This window comes from Onychomys torridus, chromosome 18 (genome assembly GCF_903995425.1).
Source record: "Onychomys torridus chromosome 18, mOncTor1.1, whole genome shotgun sequence".
NCBI lineage: Eukaryota > Metazoa > Chordata > Mammalia > Rodentia > Cricetidae > Onychomys > Onychomys torridus.
In genome coordinates, this window is record NC_050460.1 from 883,970 (window position 1) to 908,602 (window position 24,633).

The window sequence follows — 24,633 nt, forward strand, 5'->3', positions numbered from 1 at the left end:
TTCAAATACTCTGATGAAAAAAGTCACTTACAGGAGATAGGAGTGTCATCAGTTTGTGTTGTAGTAAATTCTAGATTCAGTTAAGTTGACAAACAAGACTAGCCATCATACTTTCCCATCCAAAAGTAAGGAGGAAAGGGAAGTGGAAGGAGGAGTAGGAGGATGTTGTTGTTTAGAGGGAGACTGGAAGCTGAAGAGAAAAGACGTTCAGAAGAGAAGGTGTTCTGAAGATAGATGTAGGCCAAGGCTGGAGGGACATAGCTCTAACCAAAGACACCAGTAATACCAGCAGCCAACAGATACAGGAAAGAGCAAGGAATGGTTTCTCCTTTGGAGGAAATATGAGAATGCTAACCTCCTGATTAACAGCTGCCTACAGAGCTGTTAGAGAACATTTTGGTTGTTTGAAGCTGTTTGTGGTAACTTTTTAAAGGATCCATAGGAGGGCAGTGCACTCTGCCTGCTTTCCCAGGTGTCAGGGAAGACCTGACTTTATCCTGCTTTCTGCCATTTTCAGGGAGTATGCAGCTGGGTGTCCAGCGACCTACTCTTCTGGCAGTGTGGTTCCTATAATAATAGTTCTCACTACAAAGGCAAAGTCTGTTAACATTCTCTTTATTATTAATTTAATCCCACCTTGAACATCATGAGGTAGGAGTCCTTAAGTTCCCAGATGAATACTTTGAAGCTAATCATTTGTCTAAGTTCACACAGCTGGGGAAGTCCTGGTAATAGGCCAGAACCTTGGCAAAGTTGCTTCAGCAGCTGGGCCTACCCCTGCTTGGGCCTATTGGTCTGGAGACTATGGCTATCTCTTTATGGTTACTGGTCCTCTCATCAGATCCGTCTCTTATACTTGGGCAGGAATAAGAGATGGGCTACATTATATTTCTCCTTTTATTTCTCCACAAATTTATTCTTCTTTAGAAATTAAGCTCAAAATTTGAACAATCAGGAAATGCTGTTAAAAGCAGAGGAACTGTAAGGCTCCATGTTCAATGGGGGAATTTATAATGTCATTAATTAATAGTGCTGTAATTTTACTTATTTGATAATAACCATAGAAGTAACAATCATACTACAGAAAATCAACACAATAAAAGCCATAATCCAGTCAGTTTACTTTGACCACCATTACCATTTAATTTCTAGCATGGCTCCCCAGGCAGAGTATTGCATAGTTCTCACCAGACTGCCACCCCACTTTGTAGCCTTACTCAGAAGTTACTATGAATCATTACTTAGCACTGTGTAGTCTTCATAACCAGCGCCTAAAATGCATGCAAGGCTTTTTGTAATCACCTGATTGAATATTTGGACTTTTTTCTATTATAACTAACAAGACTATAATGTTTCATGAACCACTGAGTTACATATCCTTACAGACACACACACACACACACACACACACACACACACACACACACAATGTTAGGCAAGTCAAATAGTTTTTTCCTCTTTCTTTTCCTGTATATGTGTGTGTGGCACATGTGTATGTGTGCGCATATGTGGAAGCCTCAGGATGGGGTTGGTAATGCTCTTTGATCACTCTTTGTCCTTATTTTTTGATGCTGGGTAGCTCAGTCAAATCCTGTGCTCACTGACAGCTAGTTTTCCTAGCTAGTTTGCTTTAGGGATCCTGGATCCTGTGTCTCCCTTCAGAAACTAGTATAGGCATGCCAACATGTGCATTCTGAGCACCTGAGCTCCAGCTTCTAGTTTGTGCAGCAAGTTCTTTAACAGCTGAACTATTTCCCCAGCCCTGGACAAATGTGTGTGTGTGTGATATAAATGCACATGTTTTCTGCTTCCTTTTTCTTAGAGAGACAGGCTGTGCTCCTGTCTCTTGGGTTGACACAGTCTCCTGCCATAGACTCCTAACTGACCATAGGTGCTCCACTGCTCTAGCTTCCACAATTAAAAAATGTTTTTTATTAGCATTATTTTATATGTATATGGTGTTTTGCCTATATGTATGCTTGTGTACCATGTGTGTCCACAGAGAGCAGAAGAAGGCTTTAGATCCCTGGGAACTGGAGTTACAGATAGTTGTAAGCCCCCATGTGGCTTTTGGAAACTGAACCTGGGTCCTCTGCAAGAGCAACACATATTCTTAACCTGGAGTCATCTCTCCATCCCCGCTTCCCATATTTTAAATGCTGTGTGGGGTGCTTCTTTATTACTGATTCTTAGATAGAGATAAAAGGACATAAACACGGTAGGAATGGGAGGGACACATCTCCACACAGACACACATGTCAACCTGAGAAGTTATTTTCTCTGGAGTTCTTGACATTGCCACAGAGAAGAATTTCAGGATGATTTGGTATGAGAAGCAGAGTTTGAGCTTATTATGAGAGATTAAAACATTTTTAAAAATTGTGGTATTTATGTATGTTGTCTGTGGTGTGTGTGTGTGTGTGTGTGTGTGTGTGTGTGTGTGTGTGTGTGTGCATGTACATGTGTAGTGTATGTGTAAAACTGTCCAAGTGCATGTGGAGGTCAGAGGAGGGACATTGTCAGGTATCTTTCCTGTCACTCTCCACCTTATTCCCCCAAGACAGTGTCTTTCATTGAAATGGAAGCTTATCGGGGCTGGGGATTTAGCTCAGTGGTAGAGCGCAAGGCCCTGGGTTCGGTCCTCAGCTCTGGAAAAAAAAAAAAAAAAGAAATGGAAGCTTATCATTTTGGCAGACTGGCTGGCCAGAGGGAGCTCATGGGATCTGCCTCCCCACTCCCTGTCCAGTGTTCATTGAAGGCACTTATGCCAGACCCAGCTTTTGTATGTGGCTGTTTGTAATCTGAACTCAGATCCTCTTGCTTTCATCCTCTGAGTTACCTCTGTAGCCCCTGAGAAGATACTTTCACATAAATACAAGGGTGGGTTTATGAGAGAGGCTCATAGGAAAGGAAGGCAGTACTCACCCAGGTGTGGGTGTGGCCTTCTCAGGGAAGAATCTTGCACAAGTCTCTTTACAATATTTGTATATGTGACTTGGTGGCTTCTGAAGTTCAGCCTCAAAGAGTTGCTAAGGACTTGTTTCTCTCTCTTCCTTTTCCTTCAGTAAATGAGGTCAGGGACTGGGGACATTGAGTAGGACAACAGAAGACAAAGTAAAGCTTCGGAGATAAGGGTGTGCAAGGAAGCAAATGTGCTTTCCTTTAACCATTTGTTTAGCATGGGTATGATATGTTTGGGTATCCTAAGGTGAGATTGCCTCCAAGATATATTTTTAGGTAAACATTTATAGTTTTCTTAGTAACATTCTTTGAAATAAGCACTTTACAACTGGGATAGGAGTAAGACTGTATATGGTTAGACCTGAAGTGTGGTTTACTATTCTTTTAACATTCTTATTTCAGATATCTCTACATAGAAGGAATTTCGATGCTATAGAGAGCACCTTTCCCCTTATTATATGTTCCAGATTATCTTCCTTTCTGTCCTTCCTAAAAAACATTTCTATGTATTTTGCCAAAGTGTTTCCTTTTGCTTGTCTATGCCACCCTGCCCCCTTTCTTGTGTTGAGGATTGAACTGAGCCTCATGCATGCTAGGCAAGTGTTCTTCCATTGAGCTAAATCTCCAAGATTGTCATGTCCCAAACAAGAAGGGACAAATGGCTAACTGTGGTGCCTATTAGCATAGGAAAGTGTTTTAGGGCCTCCTGGCTGACTCAGTACCTGTGTCTCCTCTCAGCTCTTCTCACCAGTCCCCTACCATAAACTTCTCCAGCTCATGGGCTTCCCTTGCCCCAGATTTTGATTTCTATATAACTGTGCCATTTTGGCCATGTGCTTTCTTGGCCTCCTCTCCCCTGACCCCCTGTTTCCTTTGCTTTTCTCTTCCTCTCTCACTCCCTACTCCTCTCTCTCTTTTCATGGACCTGTTCAATCTGTGGGTCATGTTCAGTCCACTACTTTCTCTCCCTGTCTGGACTTTTCCAGATGCCTCTGGCTGTACTCTCCCTCATATCTACTATAAAAACCTTCCCCTCAGCCATACCTTGGATAGTTCATATCCCCACTTTATACACAGAACATGCTGTCTACCATCTACCAAATATGTTTTTATTGTAGAGTGATAGAAGTATCAATAAATGTAGTGTTAAACATGGAAATGTCTTTTGAGACTTGTTCATTGTAGGCCCAGTACTATGATACTTTTTAATATGTCAATATTTTGCATTCTATTACATTTTAATATTAAAGATACCTGACAATTTTCTCATTTTGTAGGGAACGAGGAGCTAAAATTGTATCCAAAAGAGTTGATGACTTCAAGGAAAAGTTTCAACACAAACTTGGAAGAGTTTTAGACCCGTGAGTTTGAGCTGAGGCCTTGTCAGTGGTTCCATGTTGAATGGTCTTGTGGTCATCTGGGTGGGCTTGGTGGCACATACCTATGATCTTAGTACTGGAGAGCAGAGGCAGGAGAGCCAGGAGCTCAAGGTCACCCTTAGCTATATTATTGAATTGGAGGCCAACCTGGGCTACATTGAAAAACTATATGTTGGTTTGCTTTTTACTAAGTTGATTTTCATTGAATAAGAAAATTATTCCCCTGTTGTTTATCAATGGAGTATTGTCACTGACTACAGCATTTGGGCTCCCAGCAGATTGGACAAGAGGGAGAGAGAATTTCTGGGCTATCAAAAAAATATTTTGGCCATATTTGTTTTGAATCCCACTCCTCCTGCCCCCAGCTATCTCTGGAGGAGTCTGCAGGGAAAACCTTCAGCCATTGTTAATACAAATGGACACCAGACTCTGGTACCTTTCCATTGATTTTTCACAGTGTGTCTGTAGGAGAGTCTGTAGGTTGTTAAGGGCTTAAGGCGAACATACATAGCTTTCAGCTTCAGATGGTGGCAATTTTAACTAAGGAGTCTTTTCTCCTATAGCATTGCAGAAACTATGAACGTCGCCCCAGGCCACACATTTGGAGCTTGCCTCCAGCCTGAGGAATATGGTAAATATGTGACTTTTCTTCTTGACAAATAAACACATCCGCACTAAAGGAGTGGCTTTCTTAGAGAAGCCCACACTCAGGCCCTGGGTGTGACTTACTTTCTGGAGAGTCTCTTTTTCTCTTAACCCCCTTGCTTTTAACCTGTGTTGAAATATCTGAAATAATTGCTTTCCCCCCAAACCCTCTAAAGGGCTGCAGGTGCTGGGGTCTTGTTACTGCCCAGCATGATGCCTGTGGACGCATACTAAAAAAATTGTTGAAAAGCATCCCCGGAAAGCTATGTGTTACCATGGGTGTAGATACATATGGACACATACACATACATATGTACAATTTTTCTACAGCGCTGGAAGTTGAACTCAAGACCTACTACATGCTAGACATAGCACTCTACCACTAAGCTATGTCTCCAACCCCTCCAAGCTTCTGATATTAAAGCTTTATAGCATTAATAATATATAAGAAAGATTTTTTCATGTTATGTTTGAACTAATACTGTTTAAAGGCTTTATCGTGAATACTGTAAGTGGACTGTTACTTAGAAAATAAATATAAATGTATAAAGCAAGCTCAATGAGATAAGGCAGCTTTTTATTTAATTTCAATATTGTACTTATATCATGATATGGAGGTCTCTTTCTGCTTCTTAAAAATGCAAAATCTGGGCTGGCAAGATGGCTCAGTGCCAAACCTGACAACCTGAGTTTGGTACCTGGGACCCATATGGTTGGTGGAAGGAGAGATCTAACTCCCAAGAATTGCCCTTTGACCTCCTCATGAGTGCTGTGGTGCATTTGTGAGCCTGTGAGTGCTCATACCTGTGCACATGTCCCCAATGCACCCTATATATAAATAAGTAAGTATATGTACATGTGTGTGCAAGTCCCCTGGAAGTCAGAGGAGTTGGATTCCCTGAAGTTAGAGTAACAGATGATGTGAGCCATCTGATGTAGGTGCTGGGAATTGAATTCTTGTCCTCTGGAAGAGCAGTACATGCCCTTAGCCACTAAGCCATTGCTCTTGCTCAGTAAGTACATTAAATAAAGAAATGAAGGCTGCAGAGATGGGTTAGTGGTTAAGAGCACTTGCTGATTTTCTAGAGGACTGGGGTTCAATTCTCAGCACTCACATGGTGGCTCACAACTATTTATAACTTCCCTTCCAGGAGATGCAATGCCCTCTTCTAGCCTCTGTGGACACTAGACACAAATGCAGGCAAAATATTAATATGCATAAAATATTAAAAATAAATAAGAAAAAGGGCAGATTTTAGGCCACACTATAAATTTACAGAATCAGAAACTGTTTTGTGATATTTGAGGCAGTACATCAGGCTGGTATCTAACTTGCTATGTCCTATCTATTCCTCCAAAATCCTGGGATACAGGGAGGCACCACTATGCACAGTAACACATTTGTTTATCCATGGGATCCAGCTTTAAACACATTTAAACTGTAATGCACCCTAGTCAGGCAAAGTGGTTTATTCTGTAATCCTAACATTTGAGATATTGAGGCTAGATGATTGCTTCAAGTTTGAGAATATCCTAGCCAATAGAGTAAGAGAGCATGTCTAAAAAACATTCTTCAGTATAAGATTGAACTCAGGGCTTTTCACAATGTGAGCAAATGGCCTACTCTAAGTAAGTCCTTAGCCAAGAGAGATCCTAACTCAAAAATGAGAGAGAGAGAGAGAGAGAGAGAGAGAGAGATCATAAACACTCTGTTGTATAACCACGTAATTTAGAACCACTCTCATCAGCCAGCCAGCAAATCATCAACCAATCTATAGGTGAAAGAAGACATTTGTTAGGAGGTCTTTTTTCTAGTTTGGGAAAGAAAGGGTTTATTTCAGCTTACATTTTACACTCCACCACTAAGGAAAGCCAGGCCAGGAACTCTGAAAACAGAAACTGAAGCAGACTCCAGAAAGGAACACTTCTTATTGGCTTCCTGCCTAAGGCTTTCTCAGCTTTATACAGTACAGGACAACCAGCCCAGAGATGGCACCACCCACAGTGGGCTGGGCCTTTGCACATCAATCACCAAGAAAGTGCCCCACAGGCTTGCCTACAGGTCAGTCTGAGGGAAGCATTTTCTCAGGATTTTTTCTCTTTTCAGATAACTAGCTTGTGTCAAGTTGACAAAACATTAGCCAGGACAAGGTAGGTGTGTGCTCCACTCTTGGCTAAGGCAATTTTTGTTTTATAAATAATAAAGAACCTACATCCAGTGACTGATGGAAGCAGATACTGAGACCCACAGTCAAGCACTTGGCCAAGATCCTGAAGTTCAGTTGAAGATAGGGAGGAAGGATTATATGAGCAAAGGGGGGTCAGAATCATGATGGGAAAAACCACAGAGATAGCTGACCCAAGCTAATGAGAGCTCATGGACTCCGGACTGACAGATGGGGAGCCTGCATGAGACCGCACTAGGCCTTGTGAATGTAGGTGAAAGTTGTATGACTTGATGTGTTTGTGGGTCCCCTGGAAATGGGACCAGGACTTATCCTGGGTACAAGAACTGGCATTTAGAACCCATTTCCTATGGTGCAATGCCTTACTCAGCCTTGATGCAGGCGGGAGGGGCTAGGCCTGGCCCCAACTTGGTATACCAGCCTGTGTTGACTAGCCAAGGGAGGCCTTACTCTCTATGAGGAGGGGATGGGGTTAAGGTGAGGGGAGGTGGGGGAGTGGGAGAGGAGAGGAAGAGGGAACAGGCATTGGTATGTAAAAGGAAAGAAAAATTGTTTTTAAATAAAAATTTTGTAGAGGAATCCCATGAGTTCAATGAGACCAGCCTGAGTTACAGGAGACCTTGTCTACAAAACCAAAATAGTGGTGGGAAGTACCAGCATTATATATGACTGGTTTTTTGTTTTTTCATTCTTAGAGGTTGCTAGGTTTCTCTGCCTTTGTCTCTGTCTGCCTCTGTCTCTTTCTCTCTGGAAACACTATGGCCATATTTTAAATTCACATGCAAGACAACTTCTTTCTTCAATAGGAGTTGGTGATCTTATCCATTACAGACGCCCAGGTGAATATCTGCGTGGGAAAGACCGCCAGCGAGCCTTGATTGCAGCTGCTCGACACCACTTGAAGAAATTTAATTACCAGCACTTTGACACTTTGATGTTGGCTTTCAGGCACTATGACAAGGCCAGTAATCTCACAAAACAAGGGGGTTTATGATGTTTGGATAAATTCCAGTAGACTGGTGCAAATGGTGGGTCAGCAAACTACGGTTCGAGGGTCTTAGCCAGCTCATTTACTTGTCCATGTAAGTGACGTTTAGTTGAAGCATATCTATGACTGTGTGGTTTTAAGCATGGTCAGTGATGACCTTTGTTCTGTACATAGGCAGAACTGAGTAAATCTCGGTGTTCTGACAAGGGAAAGTATATCTCTGTGGATCTCTGGGAGACACTGGATAGTCTTATATCTAAGTTTTGGTGTCTATAGAAACTTCAGTCTACATCCAACTCATTCATAGAATGCCATTGACTAGGATAGCAGGGGGTGATGTCCATCCAAAGGCTGCAAGATCAGTTAGAAAGTAATATTTTTTTTGAGGCAGGATCTCTTGTAGTCCAGGCAGGCCCTGAACCCATGTTGTAGCACAGGATAGGAGGATAGGAATGAGCTTACTATTTCTGCTTCTACCTCCCAAATGCCAGAATTAAAGACTTGTGCCACCACATCTGGTTTATGTGGTACTGGCTTTAGCTATTGGCTTTGTGTGTGCTCTCCAAGCACCGTAGCAATTGGGCTGCACCTCGAGGCCAAGATCAACTAATTTTTAAACTACTATAAATGTAATTTATTCATTTAGTTTTGGGTGATGGGGATTGAACTTAGGACTTTTCACATGCTAAACACATGGCATGCTCTGCGTTGCACCCCAAGTTCCTTGAATGTACATTTCCCACTTCCTGCTTTCCAGGAAGCTCAGAGCCCACGGAATTGTTTCAGTGTCAACTTTGTGGGCATTTGAACTTTTTTCATTCTCACTTTGCTTTGATTTTCCCCTCCTCCCTTTTGTGCCTCATTGTACCTGGTTTTCTAGGCAGTTTATAGGCCATTTTAAGTGGATTTAAAAAGATTATTATTCTTGTAGGATCCAGGGATTGAACTCAGGTCATCAGGTCTGGTGTGAGTGTCCCTACCCACTGAGCTCTTTGCTGGACCTACAAACCATTTTTGAATGAGTTTGATATCAATACATGTGATGTGTGCTGATACACAGTATCACAATCATTTTAAATTATGAATTTAGCTTTTATTCAAAATCAAATAAGCGAAAATTTTAAGAAATTTGTGTACATTATTGACATAAAATAAAGTTAATAGAGACAACCACAAGTTTGCAATAAATATTATAAAACAAATCCAGGGCAGCATGAATATAAACCATGTCACTGCATGGTGCTCTAATTGAGATATGAATAAGGCTGAGTAAAAAACAAAACAGATCTTAAAAGTCTTTACAAAACCTTAATAAATGTTCTCTTCCTTCTGGTCCTTAATGGGTTTATGTACTATGTAATTTCTTAAGTATATATATCTTGGCTTTTTGTTTTGTTTTGTTTTTTTCAAGACAGGGTTTTTCTGTAGTTTTGGTGCCTGTCATGGATCTCGCTCTGTAGACCAGGTTGGCCTTGAACTCACAGAGATCCGCCTAACTCTGCCTCCCTAGTGCTGGGAAAGGCATACAACCCCACAACCCGGCTCAAAGCTGTCCTTATTGATAGCATCTATTTTTAGCTTTGTGGACTTTTTGATTCTGTCAGTAGCTACCACATTGTTTTCCTGGCAGGGTAGCAGGTTCATGGTTTTGGTTGACTTGGGTTTGCCATAGAGATATTTATAAAGGATTTTACATTAATTCAGGCCATTTATTACTCCATTGTCAAGGTAATACATGTTAACAACAGGAGGCATAGGCAACTTCTTCAGGGTCACAGAAACTTACTTAGAATTCACTTGGTCTGTCTCATTGGGCCATTTTGCAGGGGTTTATTTATCTTCAGTGGCATTGTGAATTCAATCCTGGGCAGCTAGAGCCCCAAAATGTTCAACGATTCATTCACAAGTAGTTTCTCTAGACAGATTCTCTCCCTAAAATCTCTCTAATGGGGAAAAAGAGTCATATATTCTTCTATCTCTCTAATTTAATTTTTTTCAATGTAACGGATAGAAGTCAAGGCCTCACACATTTGAGGCAAGCACTCTACTCTTGAGCTATATCCCCACCTATAGCATCCAGAATTCACTGTTCAAAGCAACAGCTCATGGGGGCAGGTAATAAAATGAAATCCTTCTGCTCCTTAGCATTATCTCTAAGTGTATCTAAGGTTGGCCTGAAGGAATGCACCAGGGGCTGAGTGGTTAAGATGCCCTAGCTGTTGACTTTCTTCTTTAACAAGTATTATATACTTTGCCAGCCTCATCTCCCAAGGGACCCAGCCAAATTTCTCTTTACTCTCTCATTGATTTCCTTCCAATAACACTTAAGTATTTCTGCTTTTAACTATTGTATGAAAAGACACTAGAGGTTTTTCCTACTCTGAAAGAATGAATCTTAACACTGTTACAGGGGTAGACTTAAGGGGTTGGTAGCTTCTCTCTCTTGCTAGTGGGAGTAATATCAAACAAAACCAGGCCTCCCTGTACTTTACTTTGTAATCTCATCTCTATTTTCCTTGTTAGTAAGCAATGATGTAGAGGACCATTTATGGCCTCAGTGAGAAACAGAAGGTGTTAAAAACTCTGTCAGCTTGAAAAATTGTAATGAGCTGTCAGACAGGGAAAACATTGCTCAAATGAAATGCCAAGCATGTTTTATGATTATGCCAGCTACATTCCAATGCAAATAGTTTGGTTTAAAAGGTATGATTAAGCAGGGTGTGTGAGAACAAGCCTGTCATCCCAGCACTTGGGAGGCAGAGGTAAAAGGACCAGAATTCAAGGCCATTCTCAGCTACATAGTTGATCTTAAAGCTGGCCTGGACTACATGAGACCTTGCCTCAAAACAACAATAAAGCACTAAAATAAATAGGTAATAACAGGAAGAAAATAAAAGAAAAAATGTGATTAAAATAACTGGGGCTGTGAGCATAGCTCACATGTGTTGACTATGTGCAAGGGCCTGGATTAAATCTCCAGGACCAATAATGAAAAGATTCTGAATGATATTCTGCTTATACTAGGATCTCTAACTACAAAGTGTGGCTATCAGGTTGACTCCATGAGGATACTCTTGCTTGACATATATAATATTGATTCCTCTTACTGTAGGTTGGAATTTGCTGAGCATGTGTGATAGAGCCCTTCTTTTTTATTAGAGACCACACTCATCTTGTCCTCTTTTGTTTACTGGTTGACAGAAAGGAGATGGGATGATCGACAGAGAAGAACTATATGAAGCTTGTGACCAGGCAAACCTGCATCTAGACAAGATGCTCCTGGACCAGGTGTTTGACTACTGTGACGTGGATCAGGATGGCCTGATTAACTATCTGGAATTTGCCAATTTCCTTAACTGGAAAGACAAAGTACCTCTCAGAGAGTATGAAAAGAGGGTCATTATTAAAGGTATTTCTTGAAAGCTTGCTGAATTCTTAAGTAGATTTTTATATTTTCATAGTTTTTAGGATCTCAAACAACATTAATATTATGTGTCCTAGTTAGCTTCAACAGTCAATTTGACATAGCCCAGAGGCATCTGATTGCCCAGATCAGACAGATTCTGTGAGAGATTGTCTTGATTGATGATTTGTGTAAGAGGGCCCAGCCTACTGAGGGAGGACTCAGTTCATCCCTAGGTAGGTCAGTCTGGGTTGTATAAGCTATCTGGGGGCTGGAGAGATGCCTCAGTGGTTAAGAATGTGTATTGCTCTTACAGAGGGGCCAATTTCCAGCCAATTGAGATTCATTTCCCATCATCCATATCAGGTGGCTCACAGCCACCTAGTTCCAGGGAATTCACTGCCCTCTAGCCTCCACAGGCACCTGCATGAATATAGTGCACACAAACTCATGCAGCCTCACACAAAATCACATAAATAAAAATAATAAATACATTAAAAAAAGATAGCTGAGCATGAGCAAGAGAAACCAATAAACAGTGTTCCTCCATAGTTTCTGGTTCTGTTCCTGATTCAGTTTATGCCCTGACTTCCCTCAGTGTTGCACTGAGACCTGGTGTAAGCCAAATAAACCCTTTACTTCCCCAAGTTGTTTCTGGTCATGGTATTTATCACAGCAACCTAAAGGGAGCTAGGACAGTATACATATGTGTTTGTTCATTGGAGGATGTATATGAAAGGGAAGGAAAGACTGTGAGAACACTCAGGAAGATGGAAATGTGAGGCTGAGGGGCAGGGCAACAATGAGACTTGCCTTTTTTAAAAAAGTAGGTATAAGATTTGTTGGGGTTGGGGATTTAGCTCAGAGGTAGAGTGCTTGCCTAGCAAGTGCAAGGCCCTGGGTTTAGTCCTCAGCTCCGGGGGAAAAAAAAAAGATTTGTTAGTGATCATGATGGTTGGGATGGGACATTAAGCACAGAGGCAGCCCTCATGAGCACAGACTAGCCACTTGTCTAGGGGCAGCAATTGGGGATATATTTGATTCCTCAGCCTTGGGAAATCAATTACTTCTCAGCTGCTGTGTCTTCAAATTCAACTGTATTACACTTGGTGAACCCCCACTTCTTGGAGATGTGCATCTTCTGGTGGCCAGGGAAGGCAAAGTTGACCCTGAACAGGGCTTCAGTCACATAGTTTTTACTCTGCACATTGGAGCCATGAGGAGAGGAGCCTGATTGGCTTACTTATTTATGGCTGCGGAGGAGACTTAATTTTTAAAAAAGTTTTAAATTGGCATATATTAGTTATAAACAGTAATGGGTTTCTTTATGACATTCCATACATGAATATATGTATTTAATGATATTCATGTATTACCCTTTCTTGTCCCCCTCTTGTTCTCACTAACCCCTTTTTTCCTAACCAGAGACTTACTTTTCAATGTATGGTTTTGTATCATTTGATATTGGGACTATGTATTTAAAAATTAAAAGTAAAGTACTTAGAATCTCAAAATTTAATAACTCCTTATGAAGATTTTGAAAACCCCATTTTTGTTACTTCTCCACATTCAAGAAAAGTCAACATTGAAATAGAATTTGACATAAGAATATTTGATTTTTAAAATTTTACATAGGGCTAGAGAGATGGCTTAGTGGTTAAGAATACTGGCTGATCTTACAGAAGACCTGAGCTGAATTCTCAGCATGTATGAGCTCACGAATGTTAGTAACTTCAGTTCTAGGGCATGTGACACTTTTTTCTGGTCTCCATAGGCACTGGGCATGCATATGGTGCACAGTCAGACATGTAGGCAAGGCACCCATACACATACAATAACATAAAAAAACAATTTTTGCACAAAAAGTTAAGCACGGTGGTACACAATTATTATTCCAACACTGAGGAAGTACAGGCAGGAAGACTGTGAGTTTGAGGCTGGTCTGAGCTATATAGAGACCCTGTCTGAAAAACATCCCCCAAACAAGTGAAACAAAGACAAAACAAATTTCCACAGAAATTTGTAGTCTTTTTTAAAAAAAGATTTATTATGTATACAGAAGAGGGCGCCAGATCTCAGATAGATGGTTGTGAGCCACTATGTGGTTGCTGGGAATTGAACTCAGGACCTCTGGAAAAACAGCCAGTGCTCTTAACCTCTAAGCCATCTCTCCAGCACCCCTGAAATTTGTAGTCTTAACTTTAATTTTTGCGGTACTGGAAACTAAAGCTACACAGTAAGCAAGCACTCTGCACTGAGTTAGTCCCAAGTCCTCTTTTTACTTTTTACTTTGAGAGAGACTCTCACTAACTTGCCTGGACTCTCTCTAAGCAATTCAGGTTGGGCTTTAATTTATATTCTTCCTGTTTCATCCTGAGTATCTGGGATTAGAGATCTGTGCTTCCAGGCTTAGTGATCTTTACCTTTGATTGAAATATTTTCATGTTTATACATTATCTTTCTGTATCACTAAAATATATATGTATGCAAATGTATATATGTATGCATGTATTTATCTATCAGTTCTAGAACAGGCCAGCTCATGAACTCTCTAGTGACCTTCCTAACTATGGTTCCCAAGTGCTAGGATCACAGGTATATATCCCCCCCTAACTTTTTGATTATTTATTTATGTTTTATAACAAGGTCTCACTGTATTATCCATGCTGGCTTAGAATTCAGTCTCCTGTGTTATAGAAGTTGTTGGTATGTTCTGTCATGCCTGGCTTATGAATAGAATTAATTAATCTTTTTTAATCAAATATTTGAAAATATTCCTATTATCTTTTCTGTTTTCAGCTCTTTCTCCTTCCCCTGCCCCCTCTGTATCTTTTGAGGCAACATATCCTGGGGCCCAGGTTGGTTTTAAACTTTCTACATAGTTGAGGCAACTCAGACCTCCCGAGTTTTCTGCTGCCACCACCCGAGTGCCGGGATACCACACATAAGCGACTATGCCTGTTCCCTGCACACTCCCTTCCTTCCCTCCCTCCTTCCTTTCTTTCTTGTGTAAATTTGGAATTTTTATTTTAAATTATGTGTTTACATGTATGTGTTCATGGGGGTATATGCACAAGTACCCATGGGATCCCTATGAGGGTGTCAGATCCTCTTGAACCAGAGTTACAGGCAGATGAGTTACCTGATGTGGTAGTGGGAAGTGAACCCAGGCCCTCTGTAAGAGTAGTATGCACTCTTAACCACTGAGCCATCTCTCCAGCCACCCCCTGTTTTTTTTAAAGTCTATAAAGATACCACCTTGGCTTCCATTTTTTCAGCACCTGGTTGCTGGGATTATCTTTTAAAAGGTTACTGACATTTTTTATTACCCCCGTGGAATGTCTCTCTTCTACAAAGTAATGATACTGTTATTTCCACTTTTATTCCTGGGTTGGCATGTCATTCTGTAAGACTAAACTAAAACAAAAACAAAAACAAAATTTTGTTCTTGGTGATGTGAACCCTCTGTCTAGGACAATATTCTCTTCACCCACTGAGCATGCAGAGGGACTTTTAAAAAAAATTATGTATGTGCATGTGTGTACTATACATGGATATGGAAGTCAGTGGACAACTTCTGGCCTGGAGGCAAGCACCGCCTCCCCCCATCTTGAGACAAAAATCTCACTTAAGAAGCAGAGTCAAGAGGACATATAGCCTGTGTTATATAGTGCTAACACATCCACATTCCACTAAACACAGTTGTTTCTGTCTCTTCAGAAATAAAGAGGCGACAATATTCTTTCCTTTCTTCTTCATCTTTTTTTGATATATTTTTGTTTTATTTATATTTTTGATATATTTTTGTTTTGTTTTATTTATGTGTATACGGTACATGGTTATGGAAGTCAGTGGACAACTTGTGGGAGTTAACTCTCTCTCCCTCATGTGGGTCCTAGCAATAGAACTCTGGATTTCTGGTCTGGAGGTAAGCACTTTTACCCAGGGACTGAGCCATCTCTCTGCACTCTCCCTCCTTTTTTTGAGACAAATTCTTGCTATATAACTCAGGCTGGTCATGTACATGTGTCAACCCTCTTGACTCTTGATTCTTAAGTGCTAGGATTAGAGGTGTGAGCCACCACATCTGGCATTTTCCCCTTTCTTGGTACAACTCATGATGCTTAAGAGAAAGTAGAGGAATGTTCTTAAAATAGTTCCTTTATTATTTTATTACTTTTTTTTACATTTCAATCCCTTGCCTCATCTCCTGAATTCTTGGATTATAGACTTGTTTTGCCACCTTTACTCTCATTTTTGTTTTTTGAGTCAGGGAAGTGTGGCTCTTCATGCTCAGCTTCCTCATTGGTGGGATTACAGGTGTCCTCCACTATGCCCAACTTATTTCTGGGTTTTGGTCAGCCCTCTCTCCTTCCTCCTCTCCTCCCCTCTGCCTTCTTCCCCTTTTGGTTTTGAGACCAGGTCTGACTGTGTTGTTTAGTCTCAACCCTAGACTCCTAGTACTCCTGCCTCAGCCTTGAAGTGCTAGGGGATCACAGCCTGTGTCACCAGGAACCATGTTTTTAATGGAGTCCGCTTTGGGGGTGGGGTGGGGGCAGTGGTGGGGTGGCAGGAGAGTTAAGGACAGTTGGCACTGGTCACTCTGCTTCCACTTCTCTGCTGTCAAGTGGAGTTCTCAAGGATTTTGTTTTCTTGTTTTTAGGGCACAAACTTAAGCTGGTCTGGTGGCAGGTTGGTTCAGGAGCTTAGAAATGTTTTACCAGGAAATTTCCTTCTCTCTCCTCTCCTCTCCTCTCCTCTCCTCTCCTCTCCTCTCCTCTCCTCTCCTCTCCTCTCCTCTCCTCTCCTTCCCTCTCCCTTTCCCCTCACCCTCCCCTCCCCTCTCCTCTCCTCCTCCTCCTCCTCCTCCTTCTGAGACAGGGTTTCTCTGTGTAGTCCTGGCTGTTTTAGAACTCACTCAGTAGAGCAGGCTAGTCTAGAATTCAGTTTTGCTTGCCTCTGCAAAGATTTAAGGCATGTGCCACCACTGCCTTACCCTTCTTTTCTTTGACCTTTTTTTTGTTCTATTTATTCCAGGCTGTCTTAAGAATTTATCATCCCCCTGTCTCAGCTGCCCTAGTGCTGGGATTATATGTCTGTGTTACTATGCCCAGCCTTGTGATTGATGCATTTCCTACACCACATTCTGTCTTGGAGCTGGCTTTGGGGGACAGGGGAAAGCATGTACAATGACTGCCTTTCAGTTTTATAGCCAACGACTTTTCAAACCATGCAGTTTTCTGCTTTTAAGGGTGTGTGTGTGTGTGTGTGTGTGTGTGTGTGTGTGTGTGTGCGCGCGCGTGTCTGGGTAGAGCCTCTGGAGCTTTCAAGGCATGCCTGCCGGCACTGTAGATCTCCTGGAACAGTCCTCTTGGCTCCTGTTTGCAACCCTCTCATGCATTTCCCGAGTTCTTCTGTGGTTGTGGGAACACCACACTGCCCTCCAGTGGTGTCTGTGGAATAGCCAGGCCTTTGAGGGGGAATCTTGGCACTCTGAAGTGACTGTAAAGTCATCTGCAGTTTCAATACGACCCCATGGCTTTTCACCTTTTGGGGTTTGGCTTGGACTCAGTGCCTGGTACATGTTAGCTAGCTGCACATGCTCCTTCAGTGTTACTCACAGTCCTGGTGTTTTTAATACACTAACTTGTAGGAAGTTACTTTAGAGATGCAGGCCCCCAGCTCACACTATGTTCTTGTCGGTTCCCTGGATGGGGCATGCTCTGCCCTCCCAATCCAAGTACATGTGTGATTGTCATTTTACTTTTCCATATTGGGGTGGATAGTTCAGTGGTATAGAGCAGTTGTTGCTTGTGCAGAGGACCCAGGTTTGATTACCAGCACCCACATGGTGGCTGACAACCATCAGGAACTCTGTCCGGGGTCTAACGCCCTCTTCTGGCCTCTACCAGCACCAGTCATACATGCCATGTACATGTTCAGGCAGAAAACATAATTTTAAAGACAAAATACATAGTGTGTATGGACTTGTTCACAATGTGTGTCACAGCACATATGTGGAGGTCAGAGGACAGCATGTAGCAGTTCAGTCTCTCTTTCCACCATGTGGGTCCCAGAGATTGAACTCAGCTTGTCAGGCTTGGTGACACGGGCCCTATCCATTGAGCCATCTCCCCAGTCATGTGTAAAATTTTCAATCTCAAGTATGTCTTTCACCCCCTCTAGGACTCAGTCTTAGGGAAAGCTGTATAGTTCAAGAGGCTGAGCTCTAATAAAGAGAGAGCTGAGGAGACAGTTCAGCCATGGACCTCTTGTCTAGCTTCCATGAGGCTCTGGGTATATTCTGGTAGAGGAAGAAAAAAAATAAAGGGTTCTCTTGTTTTTAGTTCTCCAACTAGAAAGATTTTTTCTGGAATAAAGTAAACGGAGTAGCAGAAAATGACACTAGGTCATATTGGGATCACACCTTGGCCTGAACTCGCTGATACAGTGGAGTATCAGTGCTGGCGGCCGCTTCACTAGTGCTCAGGTCCACTGTGAGAAAGCAGCTACAAAGGACATTAATCTTTAAAAAACATTACATTTATTATTATTATTATTATTATTATTATTATTATTATTATTTGTGTGTGGGGGCACATGTCACAGTGCACATGTAAAGCTCAGAGAACAGCTTGAGGGAGTCAGTTCCTTCCTTTCACCATGTGGGCCCCGGGGCTCTAACTTAGGCTGCCAGGCTTGGTGGCAAGTGCCAAATGCCTTTGCCTGCTGAGCCATCTTGGAGGTCCAGATAACCCAGCTTGTTGCAGAACAGCAAGCACTAAGAAGTGATATCTTCCTGTACTTTCTTATCCCCTGTCTGGTTTTGCTTCAAGGTAGAAAACCAGACTGTGAAAACATTGCTGAGACTAGCATGGGAGAAGTTGAGCCAACTCTTCTGATACAGCCTGGAGATATTGTCCCAAAAGAACCAGGAAGTTCAGAAGAGACTCTCCGGTTACTCCTGAGACCAAATGACAAAGTTGCTAACCACTATAAGACAACTTCTTCTGAGATCAATGCAATTGTTGGAGCTGTTCCTTCTATATGTAAGCATGTCCCATTCCCTGTCAAGTTAAGTGATTAGCACACCTAGAAATGCAATGTTCCGAGTATGTCCTAGCACTGTCCCTAGCCTCTGAATTAGACTATACATTTCTCAAGGCCTTGGGCCTTATGGTTCTTTTTTTTTTTTTTCTAGACAGGGTTTCTCTGTGTAGCTTTGCGCCTTTCCTGGAACTTGCTTTGGAGACCAGGCTGGCCTCTAACTCACAGAGATCCACCTGGCTCTGCCTCCCAAGTGCTGGGATTAAAGGCATGCGCCACCACTGCCCGGCAGGCCTTATGTTTAGCTGTGTACTGTAAGCACTCAGTCTCACAGATACATTTTACTGACCTGTTCATGATGGCCTATGTTAAAAATATCTATATTAATAAAATTAATTGATTGATCAGCATGTTGAAAGCTTTCCTAAGCTATGCTTGGACTTTGGGGCTCAGGCATTATCCCTCCTGCCTCAGCTTCCTATGTCCTTGGAGCCAAGGTGTTTCCTGCTGTGTTTGGCCACACTCTGCTTTTTATATAGTCTTTGGATTTTACATTTAAGCCTAGAATGGTTTAGGCCAGTTACATTTCAAGTAGTCAGTGGTCAGGTGTGACTGGTGGCCACAGCTGGGTTTCAGGGTGTCTTTTTCTCCCTCATTGATGACTTAGGTTATCCCATATACGGTGTTCCAACCATTCGATCTGACATTCCTGCTCCTCGGATTCGTCGTATCAGTGATATAAATAATTATGGTGAAGAGGGCAATGCTTACTCACTGCTGCACCCCTCGATCTTTGCCCAGAAAGGTGTGTTTGAGAGAGACTTCTTCAAGACCAGATCAAAGGAAGAGGTACAGAAATCACCCCAAACTGCAATTCTATGCAAATATACAAAGACAGAAATTTTGACTTAGCAATGATCACAATTATTATTGTGACAAGTTTTATTATTGTTGTCTTTTATTTTATTTTTATTTGAGATGGTATTTTACTTCTTACCTCCTACTTTGGTTGGTTTGGAACTAACTTTGTAGCCCAGAATGGCCTACAACTCTTGGTTGTTTTTCAGTCTCAGCTTCCCAAAGCATGAACCAACATACTTGGCTAGTGTTGTATTTATTTGTTTTGTTTTGAGACTGGGTTTTGCTATGAGCCCAGAGTGGACTTGAAATTATGATCTTTCTGCCTCGTCCTACTGAGTGCAGGAATTACAGGTATATGGTATTGCTTCTAGGTTAATTCACATCATAATCATTATTATTACCATTATCATCATCATCATCATCATCATCATCATCAAGACGAATTCAGCTGCTGCTTCTTCTCCTTCTCCTTCTCCTTCTTCTTCTTTCTGGTTTTTCAAGACAGGGTTTCTCTGTATAGCTTTGTGCCTTTCCTGGAACTCACTCTGCCTGGCTCTGCCTCCGAGTGCTGGGATTAAAGGCATGTGCTACCACCACCTAGCTGGTTTTGAACCTCTGATCTTCCTGCCTCCATTTCCTGAGTATTGAGATTATAAGTATGATCCTGGTACTTGTTGGGATGGGGATCAAATCTGGGATTTGTGCATGTTAGACAAGAGCCTTATCAACTGATCCCCAGTCCTAGCTGCAGCCTATAACTATCATATTTGACTTTTCAGAATTATAGCTTGTATACGGATCCTGAAGTATAGGATTCTTTTTTATTTTTTAGATTTATTTATTTATTATATATTCAGTGTTCTGCCTACATTCATGCTTGCAGGCCAGAAGAGGGCACCAGATCTCATTACGGATGGTTGTGAGCCACCATGTGGTTGCTGGGAATTGAACTCAGGACCTCTGGAAGAACAGCCAGTGCTCTTAACCACTGAGCCATCTCTCCAGCCCCAAAGTATAGGATTCTTGACAAATGATATTCAGTTTGGTTGTAAGAAGTTGCTAAGTTTTTCTTTTTCTTTTTTTTTTTCGGGGTGTATTGTATAATTCTTTCCCCTCTCCCAAAGGGTCTCACTATGTAAGCCAGAGTCCTTCAAGAGCACCTTCTTGCCTTTGCCTCCCGAGTGTTGTGATGACAAGCACAGATTACCATACCCAGCTGTTTTTCTTCATTTAAACCTAGTTAATTCCTATTTTGGGGGTTAAATTAAAAACATGCACTTATTTATTTATATTTTTTTGCGTGTGTTTCATGTATGCCTGCTGAGTATGTATGGATGTCAGAGGACAACTTGTGGGAATTGGTTCTTTTCTTCCATAATGTGGGAATGGGGGCTCATCAGTTTTGGCAGCAAGCACCTTCACTGTCTTGTTTAGTTTTTAAAAATTAACAACAACAACTAAAAAAACAAACAAACAGACAAACAAACAAACAAAACAGTTTAGAGGTGAGAGGGTCTCTACAACACAGGCTTATCTGGAATTCACTGTGTAGGCCAGGCTGGCTTCGAACTTCAACATTTCTATGTCAGCCTCCCAAGTGCTAGGGCTACAGGAATGCACTCCCCTCCATGCCTACAAAGTACTGGAATTTTGATACCTTCTCATTTTATATGTATAGGCACATATGCATATGTGAACACATATACTTTGAGGGAGGATCAGTGTCCACTTATTAAATGTTATAAAGTTTTTTAAATATAAATTTTATCTTACTTAATTTTTAAAATACAAAATTAAAATCACAAATCTCTGTCTGGCCTTAAATTCATTGTTTCTAGATTTCAGATATATTAACTAACATTGGAGTCAAGCTTTCTGAAGAAGAATTTGAAAATGTATGGAATCTTGCATCAAAAAAACACCACAGAGGAGAAGTTTGTGTTGAGACCATCAGGAATGTTTTAGATGAGCTACTGCATGCAGGCCGAGTCAAGTGTAAAACGGTCTTGTGATATTTTGGAAACTCACACTTTCAAACAAAAGTGTCATTAAATCTGTTTTCCTCTAAAATGTTCTGGTTTTGCTGTTATGTCAGAACTTGGCAATCACTCTGGTATAACTCATGTGTCTGTATAGGACTGATAAGTTAGAACTTGTGGACTTCATCTTATTGTGAATTCTAAAGCATCTAAGAACTTGACACATGCTGTAAGACCCTTCTACCTCACCATATTCACATTATAGAATGATGTTGAAAGTTAATAATGTTTAGCAGGCCTAAGAACCCCACTGTTTCAACACATCTAAAGTTTGGTTGGTCTGTAATGCCACATTGATACAACAATTTTGCTGCCAGTGTTTAGGCTCTGTTATGACAAGACACCTACTTAGGGTGAAGTTGGTCTTCTACTGAATCCAAGAAAAGCAGTTTATTGAAAGAACGGATGTAGGGAGGAAAGTCTCAAGACCCAACAATTGATTGTATAATGCCCACTAGCTTAATATCTTCTTAATTTTTTAAAAAAATTTTGACACGAGGCCTCATTAATATAGCAGGTCTGGCCTCACCTTGACACCTCCTGCTCTGCCTTAGTTTTTCCTATGAACAAAGAAACACATTGCCCTTGATTGTCTGAAAAGGCGATGGTTGCCCTATGGCAGACACAGGCTTCAGGAGGTTACCAGCAGCAGACTGGAATGACCCACTCCTTCGCTCATACCCTGTCTCTCTGATACACATTCCATGGGGCAGAATGGGCGGGGATGGTGTGATGGTTGATCTTCTTTGTCAGCCTGCTTAGATTCAGAGCTACAAGAACACATGTCTCTGCATGTTTCTGGCAAGAGAAAGGGAGAAACATTTCAGCACGCTGCCACCCCTGGGCTTCTACCCCACTATCACAGCCCTTAAGGTGGCTTTTCTCCTTCTCAGGAGTCAAAGAGGGAAAATCATTCTTCCCAAGGCTAAGAAAAGGAAGAAAGGAAAACAGCCCCCCCCTCCACCCTTAGGGGCCAAAAAGGACTGGAAAAGTTCTGAGAGTAAAGAATAAAATAATTGGGCCAAATTTGGCGAGGAGCATAAGAGATGCGCAGAGAAATATGCAGTAGAGGTTAAAGCAAAAGTAAAATTACTATGGCCGAGCCCGGGGCCTCAAGGGGTTCTGGCCTTCCACCTTGGGACCCCGGGGTTGAGGCCACTCAAACACCAAACATAGTATTAAGGAGAGATCTCTGTGATTTGGACCCCTACAACCAACCCCTCACTGGGAGGTATGGGTCAGGGGAAAACTTGACCCCCAGCCCTAATAGACCTCTAGAGTGGTACCCCTGGGAGGCTACAGATAAGGAGGAATGCTGGACCTGGGTAGAGGCCAATTGGGTGGCCAACCCCCTTCCCTATCACCTGTGGCATGCTAGCAGGTACAGCTGAAGGGTACTTTACAGGGGTCCAACAGGCAGTCGTGCAAGGTCTTCAGGTTAGACAAACAGGGCTTGTAGCCAGAGCAAATTAGATGAAGGGCCTACTGAATCTCCCACAGCAGGGGTAAGACAAAAACCAACAAACCCCCATCAGAGTTCATAGATAGAGTCCAACAGAATATGTAGTTAATTTCCCCATTCATGGTTGCCCTCAAGGGATTACATATGAGGGGGCATTCTGGGCTTGCAGGGTTTCTGTCCAAGGGAAACCGCCTAGCCCATGAGCTGGCATTGGGATTTAGGATACTGACCTTAAAAGATAATCCATACCTACAAGGTATTCAACTCTTCCTAACCAGAGCCAAATATCCTCTGATAAATAGCTGTTAAACTTAAATTTGTTTTAATAGAACAAAAGGGGGAATTAGCCCCCCATATCCAGTTATTCTGCACCCTATGGCCATCACACTCCAGGCTTGGGGCTACAAGGACACCCACATTGGGCCCCAATCAGGGCCTTCTGCTCCCCAGCCAATCCTTCGTGCCCCTTGTGGGGCAGGAACTCCTGGAGTGACAGTCCTTACAGAAATGATGACAGTATACAGGCTTGTGGAGGTGGGTGCTGGAGGTGTGGGAAAGAGTGCCCTGACCATCCAGCTGATCCATTTTGTGGATGAATGTGACCCCATCATAGAGGACTTCTATCAGAAACAGGTGGTCATTGATGGGGAGATGTGTCTGATGAATATCTTAGACACAGCGGGTCGGGAGGAATGTGGTGCCCTGTGGGACCAATGCATGCACACAGGAGAGGGGTTCCTCTGTGTGTTTGCTATTAACAACACCACGTCCTTTGAGGACGTCCATCAGAACAGGGAGCACATCAAGCGGGTGAAGGACTCGGATAATGAGCCAATGGTGCTGGTGGGGAACAAGTGTGACCTAGCCCAGGACCTTGCCCGCAGCTATAGCATCCCCTACATTGAAACATCAGCCAGGACCAGGCAGGGTGTGGAGGATGCTTTCTACACACTTGTAGGTGAGATTCAGCAACACAAACTTCAGGAACTAAACCCTCCTGATAAGAGTGGCCCGGGTTACATGAGCTGCAAGTGTGTGCTATTGTGTCATCAGATGGTGGTACTCCAGCCGATGGTTGTCCTGCTCTTCCTGGCTCCTGCTACAGCCCAGAGGTCTCATTCCCACACCACCGCTGCCCCCACATCCTTTGGCCTCCTACTCTTCCTGAAGCAGCCTCTGACACCCACCCCAAGATAACTACCACCTGCTTCCAGTATCCATTACCACTTCCCAGGGCCCCACTACTGGTTCCTCAATGTCCTCGGAGCCTGGGGATGATAGTGACTATGCCAAGATGGCCTTTGCCGCACCCCACTGCCAAGACACACCTGCTCTTCCACCGAAGCCCTCGCATGCACAGCCAATGGCAAAAGCAACGCCCAGCACCCCGGGGGCTGGAGCTAAAACTGTCTTTGTTGCTGCCTCTGCTGAGGGAAGTCCCGCTGGACCTCTACTTCTCAATGGATGCTTACTGAAAGAGGCTGTATGTGGACCGGCCAGATGGCATACCTCTGCTTTATGCTCCTAAAGAAGTCCCCAACCTTCACTTGGGCCAGCATCTTTCCACACATGGCTGCATGAAGATAATTGGATCTACATCCATGAAGACACTGACCTTTTCTACCTCAACTAAAAACCTGGACCACAGTTCCTAGGAATAGC

At 42.4% G+C, this 24,633-nt stretch overlaps 2 protein-coding genes across 2 annotated transcripts in view; both read left to right on the forward strand.

Moving 5' to 3' along the window:
* Efhb (EF-hand domain family member B) overlaps window positions 1-21,536 on the forward strand; it is a 55,761-nt gene extending 34,225 nt beyond the window's left edge. Inside the window, exons 7-13 of the mRNA XM_036168486.1 lie at window positions 4,239-4,322; window positions 4,904-4,971; window positions 7,978-8,132; window positions 11,361-11,568; window positions 18,399-18,611; window positions 19,277-19,458; window positions 21,309-21,536. Coding sequence (XP_036024379.1) covers window positions 4,239-4,322; window positions 4,904-4,971; window positions 7,978-8,132; window positions 11,361-11,568; window positions 18,399-18,611; window positions 19,277-19,458; window positions 21,309-21,482 — 1,084 coding nt within the window. The 3' untranslated portion in view covers window positions 21,483-21,536. The remainder of the gene's footprint in view (window positions 1-4,238; window positions 4,323-4,903; window positions 4,972-7,977; window positions 8,133-11,360; window positions 11,569-18,398; window positions 18,612-19,276; window positions 19,459-21,308) is intronic.
* Window positions 21,537-23,481: 1,945 nt separating this feature from the next.
* LOC118569791 (GTPase HRas-like) lies at window positions 23,482-24,168 on the forward strand. Its single transcript, XM_036168031.1, has one exon. It carries the CDS (start codon window positions 23,482-23,484, stop codon window positions 24,166-24,168), a length of 687 nt encoding a protein of 228 aa, XP_036023924.1.
* Window positions 24,169-24,633: the final 465 nt, after the last annotated feature.